This window comes from Dermacentor albipictus, chromosome 8, assembly GCF_038994185.2.
Source record: "Dermacentor albipictus isolate Rhodes 1998 colony chromosome 8, USDA_Dalb.pri_finalv2, whole genome shotgun sequence".
In the NCBI taxonomy this organism is placed as follows: domain Eukaryota; kingdom Metazoa; phylum Arthropoda; class Arachnida; order Ixodida; family Ixodidae; genus Dermacentor; species Dermacentor albipictus.
This window is the reverse complement of record NC_091828.1, coordinates 106,806,971-106,819,997: the sequence shown is the minus strand read 5'-3', so window position 1 is coordinate 106,819,997 and position 13,027 is coordinate 106,806,971. Positions and strand designations below refer to the sequence as shown.

At 47.1% G+C, this 13,027-nt stretch overlaps 1 protein-coding gene across 4 annotated transcripts in view; it reads left to right on the top strand.

The window, feature by feature from the left end:
• LOC139048955 (uncharacterized) overlaps positions 1 to 13,027 on the top strand; it is a 67,882-nt gene that overhangs the window by 28,922 nt on the left and 25,933 nt on the right. For all 4 annotated transcript variants that reach the window (XM_070523956.1, XM_070523954.1, XM_070523955.1 and 1 more), the window contains 6 exons: positions 4,127 to 4,544; positions 5,493 to 5,640; positions 7,093 to 7,228; positions 9,009 to 9,119; positions 9,513 to 9,631; positions 12,193 to 12,337. In XM_070523956.1, the coding sequence (XP_070380057.1) occupies positions 4,127 to 4,544; positions 5,493 to 5,640; positions 7,093 to 7,228; positions 9,009 to 9,119; positions 9,513 to 9,631; positions 12,193 to 12,337 (1,077 nt within the window). The remainder of the gene's footprint in view (positions 1 to 4,126; positions 4,545 to 5,492; positions 5,641 to 7,092; positions 7,229 to 9,008; positions 9,120 to 9,512; positions 9,632 to 12,192; positions 12,338 to 13,027) is intronic.

Sequence of the window (13,027 nt, the reverse complement as noted above, 5' to 3'; positions counted from 1 at the left end):
ACAAGAATACCACCCAGGCTCTGCCTCGTACTGAGACGACAGTGATGTGAAAAGAACTTGTTTACAAATTGCAGTTCCTTGAATAAAGGTACCACTTCCTTTTCCTCTAGCATCTGTCACCTAGCATTACATTTGCTGTTTTCTAATTTTTTTATTTTGCATGACTGGGAAGTTGGCCTTCAAGTTACATTCGAGTAAATACGGTATCTCATGAATAGTCCTACGTGTAATTATAGCGTCAAAAAATGTAGCACATAAACAAGGACATTGGAAAGATAGCTCAACACAAGCTCTTATGTTGTGCTATCTGCGTTGTATGAGTGCTTGTGTTATGTTCCCTATGTCCTTGTCCACTTATGCAAAAAAAATTTCCACGTGAATAAATACCAACCTGCTCGGTTCTCTCTTATTATTAGTGTAATTAGTGCTTGATTCATGTAACTATATGAAAGAGAATGTCCAAATTGCTTTTGATAGGCTTCAGTGGGAAAACGTGCATGCCCCACGTAGGAATGTTGAATGGGACTAAACACTCTGATGAGTAAGTTGCCCGTCGCATATTACCATGTCAGATTTGATTTCACAGAACATGAGTAATTGTTTGTTGGAAACCAATTCAGTGTTGCCTCTCATATTTCTCACGACTGTACATGCTAAAGACGACTTGCCCGTCGCGGTAGCATTCCACCGCTCAGCACAAGGTTGCGGGCTCAATTTCCGACTGTAGCAGCCTCATTTTGACAGGAACGAAATTCGGGAACCTTCTTGTACTTGCATTTAATTGCGCGTGAACAGCCCCAGAAGGTTGAAGTTAATGTGGAGTTCATAGCCCCAATGTACGTAGCACTGGGACATTGGACCATGAATCAATCAGTCAGTCATTTAAGCTGCGTTGCAAATGTCCTGCGAAGCCCTGTGGTCCTTCCACCTTGGGCACTCGCTTTGCTAAGCTCCTTGCTCTGTCACTCAATCAATCAGTCAATCAATTAGCCATCACCTCTTTGACCTACTTGCCACTGCCCTACTGCATTGCATCACGTTTCATCGTAGATGTTGGTGGAAGCCCACTTGGGTAAAATTTTGTACGATCGGCTTCCTAGCATTGCCTGGACCTTCGGTATCCAAGCCTGGCGCACGAGGAATAGAACAACCCTCTTGTTGTGTTCGTAACATTGTTTAGAACGAAGTGCTAGACATGCTGTTACGTTGAGAAGTAAATACGGGGGGGGGGAAGCAAAAGGAAGGTTGCTTTATATTTGTGGAAAACACGGGGTAGCACAGAAGGCGATTGAGAATGCAGCGTCTGTTTTCCAAACCTGCCACTCCCTTTGAAACTCGGACTTGGCACAAAGTAGCCTGCTGAGCTGCTGGAAGGTATTGTATTTACTCGAGTGTAGGTTGTAGGCCGATCCTATGTAAATAATGTTGGAAAGTCCTGGGTCAGTTTCGATTCGAGGATGTAGTGTTGCTACAACCGCCAGACACTGCCGATTTTATCGGCACACAAGGAAAATTGGGAATGTCCATGCAGGAAAAAGCGAAGGAGGTCGCAGACATTCGAAGCGCCCCCTGGTGCAATTTCAGAAACCTGTCTACTTTGACGTGCCTTCGACATGTCTACTTTGCTTAGTCATCTAGCGAACTGGGTCGCGGTGGCACGGAATAAAATCTCGGCCAGTCTGATAATTAGGGTGTTTTGAAAGTGCAATATCTAGAGGATGTTGCATGTTCTTCTCGCAGCTGAATGCTTATGTTTCTTTTTTTTTTAGCTAGGCTTGCGTTCGAAGAAAATGTTTTCATTTTCTGAGTTTTCAAATTTCCGGGGTCAGTCAAAAATTGAGAATTGCCTAGCTTCAAGTAAATGTGGTATGCATTTCAAGTAGGGGTGTGCGAATATCAAATAGTAGATTACGACTCGAATATCGAATCGAATTAGAAATCAAGGTATACAGTACGGCCTACTTCTACTAAAGGGAAATCCAAATTAGTATGCCAGCGGTAATTACAGCTCAGTTCTAGTATATGAAGGTCTGGGAAGCTTTTTTTTATCAGTAGAATGTGTTGGATAGAATCAAGTGCTTTTTTTCCTCTGAAGATAAACAATTAGTGGAGTTAAGTTCTAGGGAATACCAGTGAGGTTCTCAGTTTAATGGTGGACTTGTGTTTTTTGGCAATCTTAAATTGCATAGAAAGTTGTGCTCTCCACGGGGATGGAAGTGTTGGACCAACTGCGCCAGCTTGCGTGAGAACACTCGCTTCGAATGAAGTCGCTAAATTTTGCAGAATGTTCATGTTCTGCGGAAACCACACAGCCATGTGTTGGCTAGTATTTAGCCCTAGAAGTTGAGCTAAAACAATCCATTTCATTGTCAGCGTCCTTTAAGTGTGAGTGCGTTTGGTGGCTCATTGTAACATGGCCGCATGAGAACGAAGATCCTTTGTGCTATACAGTGCATTACGAATGTTTTATGTAAGTCTTGTGCGTTTGCGTAATTTTTCAGGCCAGCTAAATATGACTGGCACTCTCTCTATAGAACAGTTGGGAAAGAAAGCCGTGCTCTCAGCTGGATGAATGAATTGTATGGTCCATCGTTATATGTCTTCGGCCTCACTTGTAAGCCCTATTGGTGAAACTTCGTTGATTAATGGCAAACACGTACATTTCGCACGTGCAACGCATCCGGTTTTATTGATGGTAGCGCAGCACGCTGACAAATGAGCTGTTTGCTTTCGTGAAACTTCTTGGCCAGAAATATCTAATGGCAAGCGTAATTAGACTGATATTTTTGCTCTGGTCACTCTATATTCTGCACAACCATACACCATACAAAATCAGACTTTTCCGGCCGCAAACCAAGAGTATAAAGTTTCGGTTCTAGTCTATCGTAGCGGCCAAATGGCAGTCGTATGCGGTTGGAGAATACGTGAACGACAGACATAGCACAGATCGAGGCCCAAAATTTTGAGAAACCATTGCAGCCCTAGTAATCGAGGTTGTGCAGGATATTGGTTGGCGATGCTGATCGGAATGCCACTGGACACCTTTTCTCCCTTGATTCTCTTCGTAAATGCCAATTTTTCTTTTTATTTCTTTCTATCAAGTTATGGGCATTACTGGCAAACATGCAGTGACCAACAAAGTACTAACTTCACGTTTATAGTGTGGTTCTCTGCTATGCCAACTGAAAGTCACCAAGAATGAAATAAATGAGGGCATTAAGCGAGCAGTGTTCACTGTATGCTGATGGGTATTGTTTCGCGTGACGCAGTGAAGCAGCCCGCCCGGTACCCGACGAAGCAGCAACAATTAGGCCTAATAGCCTAGACGAGTGTGGCTGTGACAAACATTCACTGCTGGCTGATGTGGTAACGGACCACAGGTCGACACGGAATGCTTGCCACTATAATATGTTTGTATGGGCGGCTCATCAGTGATCTGTCCCGAGATGATGCATACGGATCAGATTGACGGCTGTTGAAGCGGCATTAAGTTCGTCGCCGCCTTTGCCAGGCAAGAATACTGCCTTTTGCTGCAGCACCTGAGACAGCTGTATGTCTCAAACAACAAATAAATGAAAAAATGAAATCTCAGTGCCCTCGCGCATGCTTTCACACTTTTTCGAAACGCGCACTACTCTTGTTTCCGTTCCCTCTATCTGCATTACATTATCATTTCGATCGGTCTCATCGACCTGGATGTACGTTATACTGTCAGAGGCTGCCTCAACCCACGGGGCGCCATGTGGGGCCAATATCTGGGAGTGCATGCAGCAGGGTATAAGTTCTCAGAGAGACTAAATCCACAATCGCGACAGCCGAGGCAGCGCGTCCACAGCGCACTCCCCAAAAACAATGAAGCGTTCGCTTGCATAGCATCAAGCATGAGGGGCTCCACGGCACATGTAACATGCGGCACTGTGCAGGTCTCTACACCAATCAAATATACAGAATAATTTGAAAAATTGAATAGTAGTAGATATTCGATTCGCGAATCAAATTATTCGAATGTACACTGTTCAGTTCGGGGATATTCGAGTATTCGCACACTCCTAGTTTCGAGGGTTGACTTGAGGTTTGAATTTTGCGTGACCGTTGCCGCGCTCATCAAAAAAAAAAAAAAATGCAGGGGTGGGTGCTGAACAAGCTGGTGAGCCACCGCGAAACGCTGCACCTGGTCATGACGCGCCTCTGCGACCTGGTGGCGCGGGACCAATTCACGGCAGCGCTCGTCGAGCTGGGCATCGTCGTGCCGACACCGGAGGTGCACCAGAACGGCGTGGAGGAGGACGATACCACCTCGGCCAACGCCTCGCCCGACAGCACGACAGTGACGGCTGAGGCGAACGCCGTCCACAGTGGTAGCAGCACTGGATTGGCTGCAGCGGCAGCAGCTTCTGCGGAGCCCGAACAGCCGCAGAGTGAGCCAATAGAGTCGTTGTGCGAGCCGCCACCAGCCAAGGACAGCCGGCTGGCGAGGGACAGCTTGCAGCTCTTCCTGGACGGCAAGGGCACAGACATGTCCTTTGAGATCGTCGCAGCACCGGGTATGTCGCGATCTCGTGCTTTTGGCAACGTGGAGCATTGTTTGCCTCAATCAGCCACTTCGTGCCTGCTGTGGTCTGTAAGGCATGCTTCACCACGCCGCGTTGGCAGGTGGCGCAGCAAGTTGTGAGACCGAACGGATGCACAGTTGGCAGTGGTAGGCGTGGAAGTGGAGTGATCCCATTCGATCGTTGCCAAAAGCAAACAACGATCCTTCAGCGCTTGAATTGCCGCTGACATGGCCGCTGTCTAGTTTGAAAGACCTGGAAAAGCTCCCTGTCTCGTCTGGAGACATGAGCTTTGCTTTTTTCGGCATTGGCACCACATGTGTTGCGTATTTAGCATTCGTTCTGCGTGTTTGCATTACGGTAGTGTAGGATCTGATGTCATTGACTCATCGTGACATCACACAAAGCAGCGACCTGTTCCGGTTTCAGTACCTCGTTTATTGATTATTTAAAATTATTGGCGAGTTTCTATGCAAATTGAACCACCCTACCAGTGAGACAGGACTGTCAATGCCATTTGAAAATGAAAATATCCTACTATTGTTAAAAGAACGCCGGAGTTGCTCTTTAAAGGGAACGCATAACTAGTCTACAAACCAACATAAACTGAAGGCAGCATTAATGTTATAAAAAAAAAGTGCTTCATATTATGCATTCCATAGGCCTATACAGGCAAAAAATTATTGCCATGGCCTTCGTGTCAAAACTAAGATGTAGTCGGTCCAAAAAAAAGGATAATGTAGTTTCCCTTTAACAGTGAGCCGTAACTGCACATTTCTATGTTATAAAATTGTATTTTGCGAATTCTGCTCATACAACAGGATCCTTGAAAGTGCTTTAATTTTTTTTTAGTCGCTTCTAGCCAACGTGAACCTTGCAAATATAAATATAAATGTTTCTTTCTTTTTGTTTGTCTTTCTTGCTTGTCGGCCACCCCTAAAGGCTACAGTGGTGATTCGAGTCCAGAGCCAGTCAACGACGCAGTCTCGGGTGGGCGCTGGCAGATTGGGGCCCACCGGGTTGTCGTGGCGACCCGCTGCAACTGGTTCAAGAAGGCACTCCTGAGTGGCATGCGGGAATCCATCGATAGGTCAGTGCCCCTGCCTCAAAACTTCGACTGTGCAAGTAGTCGTCCCACGGCCAACCCGCAGTCCTGTGCCTTGTAACATGCATATACAGTAGGGCTTCATTGATGGGTTCCTGTTGAGTGCGATTTGCCAGTGCCATTGTTTGTGATTGAGAACACGAAATTAATAAATACAGTTGCGCTTCTTTTTTAGCCGGTCAATACGTTACCGAAAAACACAGTCGTTGGGTGCCATATGCGGTTGCTTTGTGGCTTTAGCTTAGCGGCTTTGGCTTAGCAGCTTAGCACACCCCCGAATCGAATGCACGCCCCTTTCTGTGTACACAGAACAAAACATTAAGGCTCCTAAACAAAGTAGAAACCTAATGTGCACCTGACCTTTTCTTTCTTTCTATTCTTTTTTTTTACGCGAAAAATTGCCAGTGTGTGGGTTCCACAATGGGAGCCGGTTCCCTAACATCAGCTTCGCTGCACGTTCTTTTAAAGTCAGCTTCGCCGCAGTACAGCCTTGTGATGTCGTAAACCACGCAAGTGTCACAAACGCGATATTGGTTTTGGATTGGCACCATGCAGGCAATTTTCGGCAATTATTCACAGAAGTCAGGCATGCGTAGTGGTCAACTTCTAATTATCTGGCGAAGACCAATTTTAGGATTTCAATAACAAATTAACCGCAAATCGAGTTAACGGAGATCTGCTGTACACCTGCAACCATATGCGCACATTCACACACATGCACACAGTTAATCATATACAGTTAATCGTACACAGGACATCTTGTCTTCCCTTTGTAGCTACTTCTTGGAGATGCCATGGCAACAAGCCAAAGTAGCCAACTTGTGGGGTTCTCGCCCATGCTCTTGGGATAAAGGAACGACAACACAGTAGTGCAAACAATCACAAGGGCATTTATTGCGCCTTTCATAGACCAATGCCTGCTAGTCGAGTTGCTATCCACAAAACATACTGATGGGCACACGACAAATCGTGGAATTCCGACTCGCCACGACCGGATAGCGAGCGAATATGTTCGCCCCATGCTAGACACCAACGTCTGGTCGTTCGCGCATGCGGTGGCACATTCGGAGCCCTCATGAGACGATCTCGCAGAAGCATGGATCGACGCACGCGCGAAACGTCTGCGCAGCTTGCCGAACCCGAATCAAAGAGAAAGCGCCTTCTCCTTTCCGCGCCCAAGTAACCCCACCGTGAGGTAGCGTTAGCAGCGCAACACTCACGCCATTTCTCGTACTGCGCTTCAACCACACCAACTGCCGCAGGCCCCAGGCCATGCGGTGAAGCCGGATTACAGGAGACAGGAGCTATGCGGAAAAACAATGTATCAGGGGATGCGTGAAAGTCACGCATCCCCACAAACTTTATTGACGTTATCTGTGCAAGGTACTCAGGTTCGATGGGATTTGCTGTTCCCATTCACCCTCCACCTCAATGCAGGAAGATAGTGGTGCACGACACGCATCCCGAAGTGTTCCAGCTGTTCCTCGAGTACCTGTACCGTGGCTGCCTCGACTCACAGCACCTCACCACCGAGCAGCTCGTCGAACTCATGCAGCTCGGTGACCGGTACGAGGTGAGTCGGCACACTTCTCACTGAACCGGTCTAGGTGTCGCAGAGTAGGAGGCACACGGGGGCTGAGGCACTGCTCTTTTCGGGGCGATCTGAGCGTGACATAGCTGATGCCTCAAGTGACTGGGCTGCTTCCCTACTGAGAAATTCTGAGTAATGTCCGCCAATTTTGGCACATGTTTCCTGGATCGTTCTATGGCTCAGTGGCAATACAGATCCGCTGCCGAACAACGAGGTTGCGGATTTGGTTCCCAGTCGCAACACACAACAGCAGCGTTTTACTAGGAGGGGTGGAATGTGCCGTTCTTTGGGCGGAGAACCCCAGGCAGCTAGAAATTCTCAAAATTAATCTGCAGCCCTCCATCTTAGTGTCTGTCTGCAGGTTTTGCACTTCCAACTTTACAATTTCATTTTAATTATTTCGGTCACGGTTTCTCTATTTGGAAACGCAACTTAAGTTTGACGGTCCCGACAAAGAGTGACTAAAAGGGAAAAAAACAACTCGGGACAGGGCACCAGACCTAAACCTGACCCTCTGCTAACGAAAACCAATGTTATAAGCCACCTTAGTGCTGAGAATAACACAAGGCTAATTGATTTTTAGATGATGCACCACCTTGTCGCACAAGAAGTTTGACGTGTTGCCTTGTATTTGTACTCTGAACTTGTTTTCTCTCTTGCATCAGCAGGCCCTAAATTCGATAGTAACCATCTCATCTACTTGTAACAAATGTTTATGTTCTCTTCGTGATGTAACGCATCATCTCATGGGGTTCAACTTCTATAATCAACAATTCTTTTTTGTAATTATGACCAATGGCATGACATGACCAAAATATTCATATTACTGGCTCAAAAAAATGTTTGTTTCCTGCAAAGCTTGACCCGTGTTTCTGAAAACGTATAATACTTTGGAAACCTTAAGGAGATACCGTCGTAGTTCGAGACGGAAGGATTCAATTTAGGAAGTGACTATCTATTGAGGGGGCCCCCCTCTCAGTAATCGAATCACTATAGCGTAGGTGCAACAACAGCCAGTACAGAATCTATGTAGCTGCGCTCCCTGCTCGAATCACATGTCAGATAGACTTTTCTTTTTCTTTGAAATACCGCTGTATGTTTAACATTTTGTCTGTTTGCACCTTTTAAGTTGAAGGCTCCGTAATTCTGTTTTCAAACGAACACATAAGTGTTCGGTGACCCTGGCGCTGGCAGCAGGGATGCTGGCAAAAGAAGTGAGAGCACCAAAGGCACGCTGCTAAAGTTATGTCAAGTGCACCCCAATGACACGGGCCCACCACTGACTAAGGCAACTCTATGCACATAATGTGCGTAATGTGCATAATGTGCGTAATAATAAAAAGAGACCCCTTCACTTTAGCAGCTACACCACAGGATAGGCCCCTCACCCTAGTGAGTGCCTTTAATTTAACACTGAATATGATCGACAGGGGATGAGGAACAAGGGATTTCATCCTGAAAGCAACATTCCAACAAGGGTTCTCGTTCATGCATGTTTTTTGTTGCATGGTAACATGTCTTTGGTCAATAAGCGCTGATTGGCCTCCCGGCATTTCCCTCCCTTCTCTCTTTCTTTTCATTTGCTTATTTTGGTTTGTAAGCGAACAGCTACTGCAATTTATACAGCCCGTAAAACTACGAGCCTCAATTTGTGTTACGTTCTAGCACTTTTCTATAGCCGGCAATGCCCTGCTCCACAGGCCAAAACTGCGACTTTGTTTCTTTCGTTTTCTAAAGTTTTCTTGGTCTCCTGACTTGACAGGTTGACATGCTTAAAGAGATCACCGAAGACGCCCTTCGTGACCATTTGGACGAGGACTCGGCCCTGTTCTTGCTCAACTTGGCCGACCAGCTTAACGCCAGGGATCTCAGGGTAAGTGCAACAGGCTAGTGCATGCCTAGGACAGGAGTGTTCATGGAGTGTTCATGGAGTTCATGGACAGGAGTGGACAGCAGTGTTCATGGCATCGAGCCACAATGGCATGACTGGCATTGTGCGAAAAAACGATGTCGCCTGTAGGCACCAGCATGCCCTGCGCTAGTTATGCAAAATGTCGCGAAAATTGAGATCATCACCCGAGGCTACCTTCTCTCGTCAAGTGATTGATACGTCAAGCAGTGTGTCCCTGTGCAACGACATTGCATAGCCGTCACCATTGCGTGTTGCCGTCATCATTAGGAAGGGCTTTGTGCTAACTGTCAGTTTTAAAGTGCCCAGTTTTCTTTTCTTTATTCCTTTTTTTTCTCTTTTCTTTTTCTTTTTCAGAATTCAGCACTTGAGTTTGTCGCCATCAACAAGGATGTGGTAAAAAGCGACAGCTACTCGGAACTTCCAGACGATCTACAGACCGAGATCATGGAAACCATAACCTGGTTCAAGCTCAGGTCTGAAGCTCTTTTTCTCATCTTTGGATTTCTGGTTTATACAGAAATGGGGTGTGACATTGAGAGTAGGTTTGTGCGAATACTCAAATACCTCGAATCAAATCGAATAGCAAACATTCGAATAATTCAATTTGCAAAACAAATATATTGTCACGTGGTAGTGACCGTGAAGAAAGCAGGCAAACTGGGAAAGACGAAACTAGCGTATTATTGGGCGAACTTGTCCCCTCAAAAACAGGCTGCACTCAAAGAACGGCAACAGCGGCGAACACAGTCGTCGATGGTCGAAAATCCGATCAGCGGGTCAAGCGCGTCGGCTTTTATACATCAGTCATCGAATGTTCCAGAGTAATTGCTGGGACCCGCGTGCCTTCCACAAAGTTCTACATTGTTCGCGTCGCGCACACATGCAATCAGATTACACACGGTTCAGTCACAGACAGCGGATGGAAGCATCGATAACATTCCAGAAACTTCCGATACATGCAGGCGCGTCCTGTGCTGTGCGATAACATTTGTTAGGCGGTGATACGTGTCGCCCGATAAAGACAAACAAGTACACCGTGTCAATACACTATTAAATTTTTTCGAATATTCAACATATTCGGGAGTGGAGACCCACGAAGTGTCACACGTCGCATGCGCCGTGGAGCTCCTCGTTCTCAATGCTACCCGAGCGAGCGTTTCACTTCTTTTTCTGCTCAAAACGAGCGGCAATCATGTCGCGGCCCGGCTGACACGGTAGCGGACTGTGTCACTGCGAGCGCTCCCCGACATCGGCCGTTGCGGCGATCTCGCACGCAGTGCCCAAACACCCCAGCTCGCAGAACGGCACCATGTCACCCGGGTTCCCGCCACGGTCGGTACCACGTTGGTCCGGGTTGATGGGACCAATGGAAACGATAATGCGATGCGTACGGAGGGAACGGCAACAAAGCAGCACGTATTTCGTAAAATGCGAAAGCACGTGCAGATATCGAGCCGAATAGCACACGGATCATGTTGGATATGCAGCAACAATCTTGACACCACTTCGACAGCTGTCAATGTAGCCTGCCTGCGTGATCTCTGTTGGCCTGTTGCCACATCGGCCAGCAGCGAATTTTCTTCACGGCCACGCTGCCTAAGCAAATAGGCCTAATCCGCACTGCTTCAACGTGTGTCGCCAACTAAAGTTGCGATTTGGTGCCACATCGATGCAGATCTATTTGCAGCAACTCCGTGACTCTCAAAAAGCCGACAAACCGCCTCGCAAATGAAAGTGAGTGCACGGAATGGCAACAGAGTCTTTCGCGGCAGCCACCTTTGTGACGCACTGTATGGCAGCCTCCTGCACCTGATGCCATTCACGGATGCACATCGATCTCTTTTTGTAGCTTTGAGAAACCCATCACAAGAGCTAGTTTTGGATTTATGTGCACGACAGGCACGTAGGTGCCCTGGCCAGTTGCATGCATTTTTTTGGATGGTTGATGAACAGAAAAGGGGGCAGCGACAACGGTGCGAACTGTCTGTGACCCTCCAGGTTTTTGAATATTTGACCGATGGCAAATCACGCCGAACCTCACACAGTGATAACAGTGAAGACAAATGCCGCAGTTTCTGCAGCATGCCTGCCATGTGTTTCTATGTCACTGGCAGCTAAGCGCACCCATCTCTGTTTCTGTCCCCTCAAAGTGGACATGGCTATGTTATTGTCGCAAACTTGTTGATATTAACGATGTTACTCATTACTGATGTGGAAAAAAAGCTGTTTCAATGCGCGTAATGTACTCACGAGAAGAAAAAAATTGTGTTCGGCGCGTTCGGCTTGCTCCACCGGCCGCCATTTTTGTTTTGGTGTCCCACACTATTACAGTGCCATTTTACAGCGGCACCCACCTGCTTGACCTGTTGTCATCCCCTAGCAAATGCCGGATGAAAAAAAAAATTCTTTTCGCCGGAAATTTCACCCGCATATTGATCGCACTCCTGAATCTGCGTAAATTTTTTTGACAAAGAAGTGTGATCATTATGTGAGTAAATACGCTATTCTACGTTGCATTCGATATTCATCTTTTTTTTAATTCAATTCGATTGGAAATCTACTATTCAGTATTCACACAGCCCTACTTTATAGATGAGCTGCAGAGTGTAGTGACAGCCAATCATATTATTAAGTAGTGCTCAAGAGGGCTGGGAACAGCAGTTCCCGATTGCAGTTTTCGCTGCAAAATCAGTGATGTGGCTGAGAGACGTAATCTTTGACTGGCAATGTGTGCCTATAGAGTTTGTATCTTCGCAGGGCACTGCTACGTTTTTTTTTGTTTCTTTATGAAATCCTCATGAGGCAGTCTGGGATTCCAGTGGCAGACGCCTGCAGCGTTGGCAGTCGTCAAAATGATTACAAGTTGTTCCCCATGAAAGCAACTGCTCACAAAAGAAAAGGGAGAATCGTATTCACGTTGAAGTATTAGTGGCTGCGACAATTACGCAGTGACGATACGGCAGCAATAGTCGGCAACACCTGCTACCGTTGACCTCCCGCAGACTTCCGGTAACGCGACTTTCTTTTCGTGTAGGAGTTCCCAGCGGCCTGAAGACGTGATACCATTCGGGTGCCAGTTCGAGCCTGCCAGTCCCAGTTCGGCATCGTCCAGCCTCCTTGACATTGATGAGTTCGCTTCGGCGCTGAGCATCTCCGGAAAGGAGACCGATGCCACGCAGGTCAGTAGCTGGGCACAGCTGTGGGTGCACAATGGTATCCCCTTGTGCAGTAGTGTTGCATAGTTGAAAACGTCATTTATGATGCGGTTCACCTTTTAAAGAAATCACCAATCTAATGTTTGGCTACCGGTTACAGCTGAAACATGGCGTAAAGGTATGTAGACTATTTTTAAGGCGTAAATGCTGGGCTAGGGCTACTGGTGCGTCCTGTCGGCCTTTCCTCCGCAGGGGCGCCTGCGTCATCAGGCATTTGGTGTGTTGTAACACCACGCACCCGAGCACACGAGGGTTGGCCCCTCCCGCGTGTAGCCGTGTGTGGCTTAGCCGTGTCTGGGGAAAGGGGGATCCTGGGGGTTGAGCCAATTGTGGGTGTTTGGACCTTCAAGCCCCCTCGGCGGAGGCAACACACCTCTTCGACCTCTGCTTTACATAGACGGCACCTCCAGAATGACCCACATGGAGGAAATCGGCAGTCACCTTTTCCTGCCCTCCTCTCCAATCTTCTTCTTTCTCTCCCACTTTTCCATCTTTTCTGCCTTCTCTTCACTTCTTATTACTTCCGAATTTTCTGGCGGCAAGGGTTAGCTATGTGTAATATATCCAGCCTTGGGTATATATATTAGGTTATAGCGGTGATGCATGGCTGGCGTCTGCAGGTATTCTTTCAACGTTGTTCCAACCCTTGTTGGG